General features: G+C 49.7%; 5 protein-coding genes across 5 annotated transcripts; 1 reads left to right on the forward strand and 4 right to left on the reverse strand.

Annotated features, from left to right (window-relative positions):
- Positions 1–929: 929 nt before the first annotated feature.
- Positions 930–2926, reverse strand: PENARI_c017G01180 (putative RSC complex subunit Sfh1; the record flags this gene model as incomplete). The annotated part of the gene is made up of 4 exons (XM_022634240.1): positions 930–1034; positions 1090–1174; positions 1230–2480; positions 2580–2926. The coding sequence occupies 4 exons, from the start codon at positions 2924–2926 to the stop codon at positions 930–932; spliced, it is 1788 nt and encodes a 595-aa protein (XP_022485755.1).
- Positions 2927–3641: 715 nt separating this feature from the next.
- Positions 3642–8109, reverse strand: PENARI_c017G11098 (uncharacterized protein; the record flags this gene model as incomplete). Its single annotated transcript, XM_022634429.1, has 9 exons — positions 3642–3662; positions 3720–3984; positions 4037–4386; positions 4443–4584; positions 4642–4678; positions 4737–5180; positions 5896–6976; positions 7026–7905; positions 7982–8109. 9 exons carry the CDS (start codon positions 8107–8109, stop codon positions 3642–3644), a joined length of 3348 nt encoding a protein of 1115 aa, XP_022485733.1.
- Positions 8110–8306: 197 nt separating this feature from the next.
- On the reverse strand, positions 8307–11142 carry PENARI_c017G08500 (putative protein kinase Scy1; the record flags this gene model as incomplete). Its single annotated transcript, XM_022634382.1, has 3 exons — positions 8307–8314; positions 8423–9661; positions 9711–11142. The coding sequence occupies 3 exons, from the start codon at positions 11140–11142 to the stop codon at positions 8307–8309; spliced, it is 2679 nt and encodes an 892-aa protein (XP_022485695.1).
- Positions 11143–11374: 232 nt separating this feature from the next.
- PENARI_c017G06356 (branched-chain amino acid aminotransferase, cytosolic) lies at positions 11375–13168 on the forward strand (the record flags this gene model as incomplete). The annotated part of the gene is made up of 7 exons (XM_022634341.1): positions 11375–11381; positions 11432–11538; positions 11594–11663; positions 11759–11995; positions 12052–12349; positions 12399–13097; positions 13156–13168. The coding sequence occupies 7 exons, from the start codon at positions 11375–11377 to the stop codon at positions 13166–13168; spliced, it is 1431 nt and encodes a 476-aa protein (XP_022485843.1).
- Positions 13169–13614: 446 nt separating this feature from the next.
- PENARI_c017G02992 (sugar porter family MFS transporter) lies at positions 13615–15514 on the reverse strand (the record flags this gene model as incomplete). Its single annotated transcript, XM_022634277.1, has 6 exons — positions 13615–13986; positions 14047–14153; positions 14215–14380; positions 14429–14553; positions 14603–15082; positions 15151–15514. The coding sequence occupies 6 exons, from the start codon at positions 15512–15514 to the stop codon at positions 13615–13617; spliced, it is 1614 nt and encodes a 537-aa protein (XP_022485874.1).
- Between the last annotated feature and the right edge of the window lie 1686 nt (positions 15515–17200).

Below are 17200 nucleotides of genomic sequence, written 5' to 3' on the forward strand. Positions count from 1 at the left end.
TTAGCAGGCTACCATATCCATTCAAATCGGCATTTGATCTTGATTTGGTGTGATCGAATATTATCTTCTATACATCAGCTGCATATCGTTTTTTGGCCTTCAAGCTGCTCTGTGGCCTCTCCCAGCGAAAACAAGACTGCCCTTTCTCCACCAGTTTGTCTAAATCGCGGGCTCGTTGTCCAATTGGGTCACCATCCACAGTCTTGCCTAGCTCGAAAGGTACATTGTAGTCGGGCGCAGTTGGTAGGTCTGGCCATGTAAATCGGTTGGGTGCATTGAGATATCGTTCCATGGCAGCATAGTTGTCATCTACACTATTGTGTGGGCCACTACAGTAATCCAAGTACGAAATGGAACCAGTCAATAGTCATAGTCATACATGAGTTAAGAAAACCAAAGAGCCATCATCACGCCAGCCCAATTTTCCTTTAAACGCACCAATAGAAAGATAAACCAAGAAGAGATATGCCGCCCAAGTTACTCACTGCGAGGAGCAGAGAGTGGGGGGAAAAGAAAGGAAGGGAAAAGAAGAGTCAAATAGAATGTCAGAAGAAAAAAAAGCGTCCAGTCAACTGCATGACGCTACCGGTATCAACTCTTCTATGTCTGCTACTCTTTTTATAACTTTTGCCTTCTATGTCCATGTGGGTAGAAGGAAAATGCGATTTTCATGCCCGAGACAAGAAAGAGATTGATTGGAAGTGAGAAAACGGTGTCCTGGGAATTTGCTGGTTCTTATTGACAGCAGGTGTCCGCAACGAAACATATGGCCATACGCCTTGCACGATGCAGAAAGATGGGAATGGAAGCGGGAATAGCGGATTAAAGACGTGAAGACCACGTAGAAGTAGATGGCGTAAAGTAGGTCATGGATGTTCAGTAAGATAGTACATATCGTGTAATGAAGCGAGAACAGATGGCGGGACGGATCAGCCAAATCGACCGACGGGGATGTCGTGGCGATGAAGATCCTTCGACCACTCCGGTGCAATCTTGTCGCGCTCGTACAGCAGGCCACAGTTGTGGCAGAGTGTCTGGAAGGAGAATTGTTAGACAGATCTCACTGCAAAATGTAAATCGACAACTTACCCGAGGACCGTCTGGGCCATCTCGTACAGCCCATACTGCAGTACCCCACACCATGCAGTTGTTGCATCGCCAGCTCTGTCGCTCCCTGCAGATAAATATTAGTATATGGATTCCGATACACAGGCGCCGAGACAACGTACCAGTCAGAAAGCGTTCCACCTCCGCCACCATATCCAGCTCCTGATCCGGTGTCTGGAGTCCCACGACCACCAGGTGTGCCACTTCTGCCTGAAGGGCTCAAGCTGCGGAATCGGCGCTTCCGCTTATTCCGCTCACCACGACCAAGAGGAGTCTCGCCGCTGTCGACTTCAAAGTAATTACCATTTTGCCTGGATGCATCAGGCGTGATACCTGTAGTTGAGGAAAATCTGGCAGTTTCTCGGCGGAGACGTCTGATCTGGCGCTCGCGATCACCTTCTCGTCGTTCAATTTCTTCTTTGGACAAAGTTTCGACCTTGGGGTCCCATTCGTCACAGAGAGTCTCTGGCTCGTATCTCCAGCCTGCCTCAACACCATTTGCCGCCAAGTTATCGATTTCGTTCCCGTAGCCGTTCAATCCAGTAACAAGAGTACCGCCTTCGCAGACTTCCTTCTTGAACTTCAAGACGGCTTCGTAAATGCCGTGCGCGATTGCGCTGACCCATTCACCACCCAAGCTGAGGTCGGCGCAAGTGACGCGCGCAAATTCCTCGGCCATACCAGGTGGATGTAGTAGAGACCACTCAAACTTGTCCGTGTACAGCTTATTCTGCAAGTTGATGTTGAGATTGATCAAGCATCGGTAGGCATCATCTGGGTTCAAAAGACTGTCATTGACGAACGCAACCTTGGTGACAGTCACGGTAGTTGCATTGGCTGGAGCTGAGGTATCGGGGGTTGCAGGATTGGGAGTTGCAAGGTTCGGTGTCCCAATATTGGGGGTTGCAATATTGGGTGTCCCAGCATTAACAGCCGCGGGCGTCATGGAGGTGTCTCGGGATGGTTCGGTTTGAGGGGGGGGGTTTGGCAGTAAGCCTGGATCTGAGCTCTGGAAGAGCGGGTGAAGTGCGACTCCAGCGTATTCCTCCAGCTGCTGCCGAATCTGGTTGCTGATAGTCATAGTCGTGGCTTGCGGGTTGGGAAGATCGAGATCGCGAACGAATCCGATTGCAAACTCCTCAGGCGTAGAAAGAGATTCGTGAAGGTTCCAAAGAAAGGTGTCCTTGATTCTGAATGGGGGTAATGGGTCGGGTCTGCGATATGCAGGAAGAGTCGGATTGATGCTAGGATCCACGATGGTGCGCGGGAAGGGGAAGGGCTCGAGGGGTTGATGCGCGGGGACTTCCACGTCGATTCGAATAGGAACAAGGGTGAGAGGGAGCTGCGCTTGGATCTGAAGTTGATCGGCACATCTAGAATCACCGCGCTATATGTTAGCCAAATGAACAGAAAGGCGAGACAGAGGGTCATGACAGCGATGGCCAGATGAATCTTGTCAATGGGGAACATACGCTGGTCGCAGCATCCGCTTGATCATCCATTCTCGGAAGAGACCCTGTACTTCTACTGGCTCATGGACTTCTTTGCCCAACTTCTCTGAGTACGGAATCAACTTGTCGGCAGTTGATTCTTCGCGCCGAAGGCTTCTCAGACCCGTTGGTCGCCGTGGACCATCGCTTTCATCAAAGTCTTCATCGTCGAATCCATCCTCCGCGTAATTGATAGCTGTAGTCCCACGCTTCGTGGTGCGCGGCGTCGGGCCGGTCTGCGACGGAGGGTTGACGGGTGTGAGCAACGCGTTTCCATACTGGCGCACGCGCGGAGGGTAAGAGGTAATATAACCTCTGAGAGGGGACATGTTGGCGATTTAATTGCACGGGAACATGCCCCTTCGAGGGTTCAGTTGAGGAGAGGAGAGCTTGCGATGCTCGTGTTTGGCGTTGGAAGGGCTGATCACCAAAGGCAGAATTGAGGTTGGTCCAAGCACAAAGAGTGGTGACAACGGCGACTTGAAGATTGTCAAATGAGAATGCAGCAATTCAGGCGAATCTCAATTCCACTCTCAGATTTAAAGACAGGATCGACTGGGAAGACTCGCCCTGAGATCAGTCTGCGCAAGTCGCGTTTTGCCCATTTCGACGCTAGTCCCATTTCCATGTATCACGTGATGCATGCCTTAGGCGACGTTTCTGCATAAGATCAGTAACTTCACATTCTTGGTCTTTGTTTACTTGGTGCACGCCAATTGGGCCTGACAAACGGACTTGATATAGGGGGAAAGCCAACATTGCTAATTTTTGATCCTTAACCATATATTCAAAGGTTCACGGCCAAAATAACTACTGTATCCAAGAGTATCTCACCAATTTGAGTAGGAAAATCAATATACTGAAAGGAATGAAAACACCAAACTGCTACGTACGCCAGCCCTGCTGTCGGTGAGGTAGGCTTGATCAGCGGGATTGCAAAACGGTATAAAATGCAACCCTAGAAAAGAAAAGACGAAACAAATTTCGAGGCGCGAGACCGGGGAATGATAGTCGCAGTACAAATGCAAAGAAGAAAAGAAATATTCAGCGGAGGCCAATAACGCTCTGTAAACGTATTAGCTTTTATATTGGGCGAGTGCAATGAATGGATTGATGTCTCACCATTTCCAAAGTCCATACACGTCGGATCCAGACCTTGACCTGTCCTTCGGCGCCCTCCACATCATCGAGCTCAATGCCCTCCCACCAGCATCGCCGAGCAGGCTTCCTCCAGAACAGAAGAAGCTTCTGGGCCATACCAACTGCATTGTTGTTGGACAAGTCTCCGCGGATGTCGGTGCGGAGCTTGGCAAGGGCGAGACTGCAGATAACTGCTTTGTTGGGCTCCGGGGCTCGGTGGCCCCATTGGTCTTCACGGTCGAATCCTCTGTATCGGATGTTAGAACCTGATATCGTTGCTTAGCGCGTGGAGCACTTACCCGGCTGTCAACATCTCAATCAGATGCTGCTCGGTTGAACCAATCTCTTCGCTTTTCCTGAGACCTGAGAAGATTCCGTCCTGTCTCAACAGCGATCGGCCAGCTGCTCGCTTGACTTCGAGCATTTCTTCATGTCCAATTTCAGGGCGCGGGGGGATGACATAGAAATCGAGATCCTCACGAAGCACGATGATACCGGCGCGATCCTGGAGCATGTCACGGGCTGAACCTTGTATGGCTTCAGGCATCTCCATCTCCGGCGAAGTAGAGCCAGATGGCAATGACGAGGGGATGGTTTGAGCAACTGTGCGGAAGAAGTCCAACATATACTGGAGCGAAGCCGGGTCGTACTGTATGATGGTTGTCAGAAGTCTGGCATTTATTTCCAATATGTAGGTCCACGTACATCGACGGCATAGACATCACTGTCATGGAATCCGTTTGTGGTGGCATGTCCATCCGGAAGTAGACCGTTAGGGAAAAGAGACAATAGAACGAATTCCGGCAGGGTTAGCAATTCGTCCCGCGAAAGAGTAAACCGGGTGCCACTATACACTGATTAAAAATGAAGAAATCAAACGGGTCATGTTGCAACAAGTCCTTACCGAAGGTCAAGCGTGATATGCTCATCACCGCCAATATCTGTATTGCTAATTAGCAACAGATAGCAAGCTCCAACAACTTTGCGCCAAATACATACCTCCCAGAGTATTGATTGGTGGACCTCCCGTTTGCTGCACCTGAGTGATGATGCTTGAAGCACCTCCTGCAGCAGCCATAACGTAGGTGAATGACTCAAGTGGACTGTAACCTTCTTCGTAGGGTGGAGGCGGTTCGCTGTCGTCGGAACACTTTCCGGGGCCCTCGTTTTTGGGTTCGGAGAAAGAAGCTTTTGTATCAGCAACAACCGCCGACGAAGGGGCCGGTTCGAGCGGCGCCTCGACTGGTGGCGGAGGTGCTACGGCTGGGTGACAGGCGGGACCAGGTTCGGTGACTTTGTTCGCGCGATTGGGGTCGGGCGAAGTAGCGAAGAAAAGGGATGAAAAGGGCGGTGGATTGGGAGATGAGGAGCTTGAGGCAGACGCTGCTGGAGAGTGCGGCGGGGGTGTGATGTAGTAGTCGTCGTGCTCCTCTGGGGAGTTCGCTGGCGGGTGCGGGCACGCCGTGTTTGATGAATGGGACGGCGGCGTTTCTCGCGACACCGTGCTTTATTTTGCCTGAAGCGACTCAGGCGTCACAGTTTGAATAACCCAAAATGATTATTGGGTCCCCTCGCGGTCTGGTCTGAGGTGAACACGCCCAAGACGATGTTAAGGAGTTGCGATGTCTGCCGTTTCTCGCACTAGCGCACAGAGACCCACACAATCTCTATACCAAAACAATCGGGATAATTATATCGCTTGGTGGACTTCGTCGTGGTTTAGGAATGTCAAAGGAGTTACGGAGTAGAGAGGTGAGAGCGCTTAGAGGTTGGGGAAGCGTAGATCGACTCGGCGGTAAGTCCGAGCGCCTCACTAGCCGTCACAAACTTGGCGGTCCAATCTACAAAACACGGTGGTATTGGCGATATATGTTTGATTGCGAGTGTATGGTTGTTATTATGGCTGCCGGGTAAAGGAGCATTTCAGCTATGAAAGTTGCAGCTGTACGGAGCACACGATATATATATGTTCTTCTATCTACTTATGCTATCAACCTTCATACAACCAAGTCATCTTGTCTGAGCAAATTTATTCCAAGGGTTACAATGGCTAGGGTGATTCTCAACACGGGAGACAAGTATGTATTGGTCTCATTTTTACTTAGATGCTTAGAATGCCTGACTCAGACTTTGCGCTCAGCAAAGCTCTGGATCATACCCTCAAGAGTTGGCTCATACTCCTTCAGGGTGACTTGATCACCCTCCAGGATAGTGTTGGCCTGAACAAAGATCTTACGAGGGACCTTGTTCTTAAGAACAACATCCCGCACCTTGGTTCCCCACCAGCTATCAACAGACGTGATATCATCATACAATCCCTTACCAGCGGCAATGTCTGCGGTGCTCTTGTATACGTGCAGCTTCTGGAGGTATTTCTCGACAGCGGGACGTCCATGAGTCAGAATCTTAGACCGATCGAGACGTATCTCTAGGTCGGACAGATCCTCCTTGCTGTAAGAAAGCTTGACGAAGTCATCACCGGCTGTGAGGAAGGTGCGCAGGATACTGTAACGGGCCTGCATGTGAGCCTGGCCCCATTTCTGGGTCTTGGGATCCCAGAACTCGAGGGCAACAAGACCGGCACGGGCCATGGACAAGTATGCTGCGAACAGAACGTCACCGGCTTCACTGTACAAGTCCTGCTTGCCATCGCCGAATCCGAAGATCTTCAGGATGCTAAAGTCGCAGCCCAGAGCCATGGCGACACACTCAGCACGACACTCTTCATATGATGAGGCAATAGAGCCAAAGACGGAGCTCCATGTTTGTCCAGGCTTGTACCAGGTTGACACAGGCTTATTGGTAACTGGGTTGATGGGAGGATTCTTAATATCAAAGTTATACTCCCCAGGCGCTGTCTCCTGGAGGAGCTTGCCAGTACCGTGGCCCAAAAGTTCGTGAATGCCTACTTGCACTTCGAATGCGGGATCGCGGCATCTGCGGTAGACATCCAGGTCGGCCTCACTAATGAAAGGAATAGGCTCGTTAGGAGCTTTGGCGCTCAGGACATTGCCCAGGGACACGTTCTTGAAGCCAAGATTCTGACGGATATCATCATAGTTGGGGAGGTTGATACCGGCCGGGAGGCCAGAGCAGGCAAAGCTCAAGACTTCCAAGGATGTGAAATCAGGGCTGAGGAAAGTGTCTTTCTCAAAGTCCTTGCCCCAGGGAAGCTTAGGTATCATGCTCTCAGCACTATCTACAAGCGTACCAAAGGCACGAGTTCGCTCCAAATTGACCTTCGAAGAGTTAGTCAAATGAGTGAACAGTGGCGGATGCGAGTCATACCAAAGCGACAAAACCCTCCCATTCACCTCGCACACCGTGAGGGTCTCTGTAGGTCTCAACGAATCCAAGGTTGGTTTCCAGAGCAGGCTTTTGGTCCTTCACCCAGATACGCTGGCTCTCCTTGAAAGCCTCAATAGATCCAGCACCGAAGGACAGAGCATAGGAGTCCAACATCCGCTTTTGGTTAGCATTTGCAGCGTTCAAACCGGCCTTCTTGACACTGTGGGCAATCTTCGCCATCTCTTCCAGGTGGTCACCAAAGACGAGACGCAGGTTCTTGCCTTTCAGGTCGCCTTCAAGGTCAAAAGTCTCCACCTCGCCAAGGTCACGGTCCTTAACAGGAGGAGATGACACGCCGGAGGCAATCAAGAGCTCAAAGTCACCGGAGGGTGTCTTGCGAATTCTGGTGTTCTCCAACGCCAGACCCTTCTTCTCCATCAAGTCACCGATTGCCGTGATTTCGCCCTTCGAGATTGTGGGTGAATCGGGGTAGTAGGTGGTCATGTGGCCGCCGTCAGGGTATCCAAGGTGCATCCTGGACTGTTCACTGGTCTCATAGATACCTCCTCCAGTGCTGTTTGCCTTCTGGAAAGCCGCCATAGTCTCCGGAGTGGATGATGCCAGAGCCTCGAGCGCGGATGCTGGGATCCGAGGGATAAACTTGGAGTCACCGAATCCTTTGTAGTTCCCGCAGTTGCCCAGGAATTGTCCTGCATATTCGAGGAAGAAGCGGAGATCGTCGGTGCTGACTTGTGTTTTCTGGGCGAGGCTGTCCCAGTCACCATTGGACGCGTGGTAGAGGGAGAGAATGAGGTCATAGATGGGCTCGGATTCGGGAGAGACTTGACGCAGAGTGACACGGGTGCCCTCAAATGCAGCCCTGTTCAAATTGAAGATCACGCATTAGCTCGTGACAACTCTAGCTGGGTGGGGGGGAGGTGCCTGGGACAGCGTACCTGCTCATGAAGTGCGCATATTTTCTGAGCTTTTGGTCCTTGAGGGTCTCAAAGTGAGACCTCACCTCCAATCTGACAACTGTAGGCGGCGAATCAGCCAGGTAATGCTGCTTAATGCTGTCATCCATGGCGGCACGGGAATGAGAATGTGAAGAGAATGTTGGAAATCGGGAAGGTGAAAGGCGGAGGGGTAAAGGTGATACGAAGCGCCGGGACAAGGGCACAATGCCACGCATCGAGTGCATGACGGGCTTGAAGTGGTAGCTATGACATAGTTGAGTCACCAATCAGGTACGTCTCTCTCTCGCGCCGCCGGGGGTCCGATCTACATGGCTTGGCAGGCCCACAGTGGAATTCATAGTTAAGTTACAGTTAGTTACAATATTTTTGAATTTGACTGTTTACTATGCAATATTTGACAGATCCTCGGCTATATCAGACTCTCATATTTGTCCAGCCCTTGCTTTTGACTTCCCTGAGTCGGAGGTGTGCTCTGGAACGATGCTGATCGCATTGTTGTGTTCACTGGAGGAGACCTCATGGCGTTGTTGGTTCCCATGTTCCCTGCAGGAGGAGGGGGTATCGAGAATGCAGAGTAGTTGGGTGCTTGTTGGGCCATCCTGGACATGGAGTTTGAGGGTGCCATGATCGACATAGAAGCCAACGACGGACCTCCGCCAATCTGGGGTTGGGGACTAGCAGGTGATCCCCAGATGGATGATGAAGGTTGCATTGCAGGGAACGCTTGAGAAGCTGGAGAGGTTTGCCGTGCAGGCTCGAGAGTCGGGAAAGTGCTCAATTTTTGATCCGGAGTGATGGAGCGGAAACCAAGATTAGACTGTTGGCTCAAAGAACCTGCTTGGGTTGGTTTGCCAGTATTGTTGGAGGACCATGCGAATGAAGATGACATGCTTGGAGGAGCTGGTTTGGCTGGCTCAGGCTCCATGCTGCCCCACATATCCATATCACCATTTGTTGGCGAAGCTTTCTTTCCAAGGACGAGGCGCTCGAAGTTGTTCCGAGCTCCATCTGTCTCAGACGAAGTAAGATCGGTAGCAGATTGCGAGAATTGGTCGACGCCGTTCTTGAACCCACTAGATTCAGCACCGGAGGAAAGTTCTTGCAGCTTTTTGGTTTGTTCTTGTTCAATCCTAGTGGAAAGGGATTTGATCAATGCCATGAAATCGTTGAACTGAGGGAGAGTTAACAGCGGCCCAAGACTGAAACTCCATAGAACCGGAAGCACTTCTAGGGCTAAGAAATCAGTGTCTGCGACAGTTCCAACTTGACGGAAGACCTTGAGTGCAGCCATCATCACCGAAGGCTCTTTTGTTTTGATCGCCTTTAGAGACGGAACAAGCTTTTCTTGAATAGTGTACTTGTCCAGGATAGAAGACTTGGCTGTTTTCGACTTGCTCGTCTGAATTCCGGAAAGATCATCGTCAAGCCCATTAGAATCATCCGGAGAGGCACCGCACAACACACTGAAAGCTTCCAGACTGCGAACCTTGATGGCAAGACTGCTGGTTTTGCTGAAAGTGCTAGCAATGGGAGGGAACACCTCATTCTTGACCGTACTAAAGTCGAGAACTGGGAGCACCACGGGGAGACATTTGATCGCAGCATCCACCAGGGAGTGCGTAGGCGAATCCAGACCAAGGCGGATCAGAGGTAGAATATCTAGAGAAAGGTCAGATGCGGGACGAGTGTGTGGATCCGGACGACTCACCGTCTTTGAATTCCATGCCGGAACAATTATCGGCAATAAGCTTCATATTTTCAAGCACAACCATAAGACCGGCATCCTTTTTGGAGTCTCGTTCAGTCTTGCCCGAATCAGTTCCGAAAACCTCCTTCAGACGAGGAATGATCTTTTCAGGGAATACACGGCGTCCATTCGGAATTCGCTGCAGAATACCAAACACATTCTGTAGAATTAGAGGGAGTAATTCTCGATCCTTCAGCTCGTCCATTAGTGCCCCCAATAACTTTCTTTCTAGCACGGAGACAGGAAATTCAGGCAGTACTCGCTGCAGGCCACGCAAGAACTGAGATTTTTCATTTGGGTTTTTGGCTGGCAAAGATTCCAGAAACCGAATCGTGGAAACCAACACATTGTCGAAGTACTGAGATTGCTGGAATTCTCGAGCATTCATGCGCTGAGCAGGCCTCCTCGTAATGAGCCTTGGTAGAACATGAGACAGCACATCTTTAGGAATTGGTTTTGAGCACAGAAAGTTGTTGCCCTGGGACGGAGTGGAAGATGGAGAGCTAAGCAGCTTCTTATATGTAGTCAAGTTCGCGTTCGTTTGTAGAGGCGAGACATGCGGCGAGTTGTACAGAGCGATAATAATGAGACCCAGAGAGAAGAGATCGGCAGCTGAAGATACATTTGAGTCCAGGGCAAAGTCAGGCGATGTGTAGTCAATGTTCAATTGGACCGAAGCAGGGAGCCTTGGGTCTTGATAGAGAACCTCGGATACAGCTAATGGCGGCAATGGTGACTTAGTTTCCGAAGAGTCCGGAGGCCCTGCAAATCCCAAACCAGAGATTTTCCAATCTGATTTGGCATTGATATAGATAGCCTCTGGGTTCAGGTTTCCATGCACCAAGCCCGCGGACTCATGAAGGAATTCGAGACCCTTTGCCACTTGCAGTAGTCCCTTTTGGATTTCCAGTTCATCAATTTCCACGTCTCTTCTTCTCCGGGTCCCGTCTGCCTCCTCAACCATGTACCGGGTTGTTCGCGAACCGCCTCGTGATGTGTTCTCTTGGTCATCCTTCTCCAGAAGCAGCCCAGAGAGTGATGCTGTGAGATGTTCCGTCGCAAACATAAGGCCACCACTTCGTGTGTCTTCCACCGGCTCAAGCACCTGGAGAACAGACGGGTGTCGTAGGCGGGCAAGATTACTCGCTTCGCGTTTGAGTCGTTCGATCACATCTTCCTGGAGCTTCTTGGAAGATCCGGAACTTCTCCCAAACCCACCAGAACGCGACTCAAGTGACTTGCGATCAAATATGAATACTGATGCGGGAGTTCCTGTGGACTTTTTCTTTGCGTCGTGGATTTTCCAGGGGCCGGAGTAAACAGTGGGGTTGGGTGAGATCTGGTAATTGGCGGAGATGTTGGAGCTGAACGACTTGAGCGCGGAGGAAAACATTGTGGAACTGCAGGCGCAAATTGATCTGCTATGGGGCAGAACAAGTGAAGGCAAAGGCTCGTTTCACAGTGTCGTCACAGAGAGTCAGCACAAGACATGACTTCGTATCAACACGGTGGCATCGAATGGGGGGATTGGTAAGACAGGTGGACCCGCTAATGCCTAACCACGAACGGATAGCAATATCAACTTGAGGCTTCACAGCTCTGCCCGGGTCACCAAAATGATCACAATGGATTGTTATCGTTTGGCGTATCGCGACCGCAGTCACGTGCATACTCTGCCTCAGGCGTGAAGTACCGAGACAAGCCGAAGTCGGCGGGTCGATCTAATTTGGAGCTTCTGATTGGCCACACCTGCAGCTTAAAAGCTGAGTCATTGCTGTTTTGCGGGGCGGTGAGCCAAATTAACCCGCTTGGGGCCGAGTCGGAGTTGTCGCTGAGCTCCGCAGAGCGATTCATTTCTAGTGCGGAGTCATCTTGGTCCAGATATAAAGACCATTGACCTGTGCGCAGTCTACGGTATGTTGATATCCCCTCTTAAGTGACTCAATCATCATCTCCCATCTCCACTCAGTTCCTGGCTGGCCCTTGAATTGTCTCTGACATTGCCACAGTCATGAAGTCGTTCCAATTAGCTCGCCGACAGGCGCTGACCGGGCTTGCTATGCCCCGCGCTCTCTCCTCGCAGAACATTAACGCCAGCCGGACATGGAAGCGAGCTTTCAGCGCCTCCGCGGCCGCTGCCTCTCAGCTTCCCGGCCTCGACCCTTCGAAGTTAACCGTCACCAAGACCACCACCCCCAAAGAGCTTATGGACTCCAAGGACCTTGTCTTTGGCAAAAATTTTACGGGTGAGAGCTTTTTGATGAGCAATTGATCTATGTGTGCTGACTGGAGCCTTCTATAGATCACATGCTCTCCGTGGAGTGGACAGCTACCGACGGATGGCACACACCTCGCATTATCCCCTACCAGAACCTTAGCTTGGACCCCTCAACCTGTGTGTTTCACTATGCATTTGAATGCTTCGAAGGAATGAAGGCATACAAGGACGACAACGGTGGTATCCGTCTGTTTCGCCCTAACAAGAACATGGAACGTCTGAACAAGTCTTCTGCGCGTATTGCCCTCCCCACCGTGGACGGCGATGCGTTGATTAAGATTATCGGAGAGTTCGTGAAGTTGGATAGCCGATTTATCCCTGCGTGAGTGCATCTTTTCTGCTCAGATAGATGTTTTTGCTAACCGTTACAGCGAGCGTGGTTACTCCTTGTACCTCCGCCCTACCATGATTGGTACCCAGAAGACTCTGGGCGTGGGTCCCCCCGGATCCGCCCTTCTCTTCGTTATTGCCAGTCCTGTTGGGCCTTACTACCCCACTGGCTTCAAGGCCATCTCACTGGAGGCCACTGACTACGCCGTCCGTGCCTGGCCCGGCGGCGTTGGTGACAAGAAGCTTGGTGCCAACTATGCTCCCTGCATTTTGCCTCAGCTCGAGGCTGCATCCCGTGGCTTCCAGCAGAACCTGTGGCTCTTCGGCGAGGAGGAATACGTGACCGAGGTCGGCACTATGAACCTCTTCATTGCCCTGAAGAACAAGGAGACCGGCCAGAAGGAGCTTATCACTGCTCCTCTTGATGGTACCATTCTGGAGGGTGTCACTCGCGACTCTGTCCTGACTCTTGCACGTGAGAGACTGGGCCCTAAGGGCTGGAACATCTCCGAGCGCAAGATCAGGATGTCCGAGGTTGCCGAGGCTTCCGAGGAAGGTCGCATGATCGAAGTGTTTGGTGCAGGCACTGCTGCTATTGTCAGCCCTGTCCGCAACATCAGCTACAGAGGCAAGATGGTTGAGTGTGGTCTGAAAGAGGACCAGGAGGCTGGTGAGATTGCTCTCCAGATGAAGAACTGGATCGAGGGTATCCAGTATGGTGACGAGCAGAACCCCTGGAGGTAAGTTGGCAAGGAAACGATTCTATACAAGCTGGATGATTTACTGACTGCTCGATAGTGTCGTGATCTAAGACGCATATGTTGGATAAAAGGGCTTCTTTACCCGGTTTTGCTTCTACTATCGCGGTAGCCTTCAAAAGTCCTTTGCCAGAATATTTCTTTTCTCTTTTTGGTTTAATTTGCTTGGAGACCTTTTAAAGTGCCATGCTACTGAGCAGCAGAGGCATCTTTACATATTCATCTGGAGCCTGGTTCTTTATAAAGAGATCTTCCGTTACTATTATTGTTATATATATATATATTTTTTATTTGCTATTCAAGTCATCAATGTTGTAGAGATATCTTTGTGAAGATACCGTTCCAATTGTAAGGAGCCGGTCTTAGTTTTAGAACATAGGAAAAGATCAGAGGAATTTTAACATGGATTGGAATGTCTTTACTCGGCAAGCATTTACGCCCAAACCTCGGCGGGACACCTCCCTTGCAAACATGGAATGTGATATCAGTAGTTGGACGTTCATTCCCTAAACTCGACGTGAGCAGATGCCAATTTTTTCTTTAATCCGTCGGGAATATCATCGGCTTCAATATCGATTGCAATGAGATCAAGGCCCGCCTTTTGTCTGGCCTTTGCCTCGTTGACAGCCATTCGTGCTCTAGGAACAACGCTCCACTGGAAAGACTTTTGCAGGAATGTCTCCTTTGAAGCAATTTCCTGATCGCGATCTTCGTCTGGGAGGAATAGCAGGTCAACTGATTCCAAGTTGAGATATGAAGTCTCCGGGTAGAAACACCACACGATAATTGCAGTGACGAAGTTGAAGACTGCGAAGATAATGTATGTTTTATAGCCAATATTTTCTAGAGCCGGAGGTGTAATTTCGACCACCTGTGGCGAGTCAGAACGATTTACTTCAGCACGTCGAAAAGAAAGAAAGAATATACTCACCAGAAAGTTTCCAAGGAAGTCTGCTGCAGCTGCGAGCGCAGCTCCCTTTGAGCGAATCTTTAGAGGGAGGATTTCCGCTGGGTATACCCATACTGTAGCCATCCAACCTGTGATATGCACCAATTAACATAGGGAGAGAAAGTGAGATATTCAAGCGATTGGGCTTACCCCATGTAAAGCAAGCTTCAAACGCAAAGATGAAGAAGACAGCAGCAATAGCAGACCGTTGATTATCGGCCGCTACTGTTACAGCCTCACAGATCAACACAACACACATCCCAAGTGACATGCTAATGTATAGCCGCCGACGACCAACTGCGTCGATCATATACCACTGCGAAGATCAGAAATGTATACCGAGGAACTGAGAAGCACAACAAACCGTCAAAAACGAAGCTATGATATACCACACCTGGAGGAAGCAGCTGACAAAAAGTGCCCGCTCTTGTGTCATGTTTAAAGAGCTCTTTAGCAAGGTGGGAGCATAGTAAGTCACAATGTTGATTCCTGTTTGATCAGTGAGAGTTCGGTACCCAGTCCGAGCATGAAATCTCACCAGAAGTCTGCTGCATGAATTGGATTCCAACTGCCAAGAAGAACCGCTTGTTTGCTGAACAACCTCCATCTGAGAAAAGTGACTTCCAAGACCCTTCCTCTTCAGCTTCGATATTGATTGCGGAGAGAATCTCGTTCTTCTCCTTTTGCACCATTTGATCATCAGTCGGTTTATCACGCAACTTTGACAAAACATAGGTTCCTTTCTCTGGCGTTGCCTCGTGCAACATAAGCCACCGTGGTGTGTCTGGTAGGAAGGGTGCAACGACGAGAATGTAAATCGCAAAGACAGCTTGAAACAGAATAGGGAACCGCCATTGCACAGCCCCGGGGTGAAAGTAGAAGCCATAGTTGACCCAATAGGCCAGCATTAATCCGAACAACATTGTTGATAGTTGGCATGATAAATGCCATCCACGTTGACTGGGTAGACAGATCTCGCTTTGGTATACAGGGGCGACGGAAGTGAGGAATCCGATACCTATAAGATGAGATACCATAAATATTAGAGCATGCTCAGAGCCCTTATGCTCATAGAATTTGACCTACCTAAGCCAGTCACGATTCTACCAACGATCATCTGAATCCTCTCCACGCAACAACCCATTAGTACAGCACCGATAACAATGAGAGCTGCCCCGATAAGTAGCCCGCGCTTTCGTCCAAGCCTTTCAACCGTCAAAGCAGCACCAATGGCTCCAAATACTGCGCCAATATCGTAGAGAGCAGTGATAGTGCCCGTCATAACGGTGCTAGGGTGTCCCATGGCCTCGAGCCAATACTCGGAGATTACAACCCCAGACATAACACCTTGGTCATAGCCAAAAAGCAAAAATGACGAAGCACACACTGATGTAATAGATGCCACCAGCGGAGCACCTTTTAGGGCACTCAGCCCCGTCCTGTCAGTCATAACGAGCACTCGAGAGTGATATCTCGTTGGAAAGCGTGTCAAAGGTGGGTTAAAACCAAGAGAAAAAGCAGCACAGGGCAATTCCTTCCCTTATGAATGGACGTAGAGTACTGTCTTTTATATGTGGACCAGTGGACCATATCACTCAGGCCGTGTGCTCAAGTATGAGGCATTTGCCATCGACATGCGTGGGGGTGGATCCGTAGAATGTGGGGGATGCTCACATTCGTCCATCGAGATTGCAGTTGTACTGGATTTGGACAATAGACTGAATATCAAGCATTAACCAAGCTTCGCGGGCTGTAGTTAGACTGGATTGGGGCATGGTTTGCTTGCCGATAATCCACTCCCCCGCTTTACCGGTCAAGCATTCCGCCATCTTTGCGAGACACCCCTATTCGACGTATTCTTTAGGAGGTTGTACTGTCACCACATGAGAAAAGCACTGCTTTTGAGATGTTTCTGAGGTTATCTTGAACATCCATCGTTTATGTGGTGTTTCAATACAGGAATCTTGTGCAGGGTTGTAGCACCGAAGTATAGCCGTGTCCGAGGATATCAAAATGATCCGCCTCCTACATTCTTGGACAACTGGAATCCTTACCGTCTGGAGCTTAGCGCCGGATAAGTATTAGCCTTGTGTGCCAGCGGAATTGAATGACTTATATGGCAGACACTACTGTATGATTTGCGCTGATCAACTTTCTGCGGTATCACTTATTGTTGTCTCTCCACAGCCACGGACTTCATCCGAGGCCAGGGTAATTGCCTCATTCCGAATAACCGAGTTCAGGACTTAACGTTGAGGATATGTTTAGCTGTGTCGGAAACTAGCCGATATTGAAATATGCTCAAACAATCTTACTCTCTTATCGTAAACGTGGTATGTCTGTGCCCCAAGAACTGGGTCCCATAACAGTCTCTAATATTAAAGGGGAATGGGTATATCCTATCAGCTCACAAACTGTCTTTACGAAATATTGGTTCTCTCAAGGTATTAAAAGCCGAATCATCTCACTGTAGCACCACTTATCGTTGGTAACAAAAAGTTCGGATCCTGTAGATGTTTGATACTTGGGGCCACCAAAATCTTATTATGTATCATTCATAGAACGTATCTTGTGATGATTATTATGTCTTCTCAGTGGGGTTACACGGAAAAGATGTCTTCCAGAGTACCGGCCAAGCTTTCATGATCTTTAAGTTTGACTTCGATCGTGCACACTTTGCTTGGCAGAACTGAGGTGCAAGACTCGAATGTAAGCACCCGAGGGAATGAAAGCCTCAAAGAATTTGGGACTAGCCCACCCGCTGTGACCATAGAACTAGAGTAAATATAGAGTTGTTGACTAGGCAAAATTCCGCCCAGCTGAAGGCCCGCCTATCTATCTCTAAATCGCATCACATTAACTGGTGGTCTTTGTTTGGGAATAGCCAAGTATGTATCATGAATTCATGACCCGAGAGTGAAGTCTCGATTCAGCTGCCACCATAACTAGTCTAGTGAAAGAGATGCCTTGTGATATTCTCATTGCAGAATTGAAACAAGATATCATCCCTGTATGCAAAGTATGAACAAGCTGGCAACCATATTTGCCTCTCTGCATTGCGCACCAACGGACCATATCCGTGATTAAGATAGAAATAAGAACAATGTTACCTTTAATTCAATAAACTATGTGACGA

Source organism: Penicillium arizonense, assembly GCF_001773325.1.
Source record: "Penicillium arizonense strain CBS 141311 chromosome Unknown PENARI_contig017, whole genome shotgun sequence".
Lineage (NCBI taxonomy): Eukaryota > Fungi > Ascomycota > Eurotiomycetes > Eurotiales > Aspergillaceae > Penicillium > Penicillium arizonense.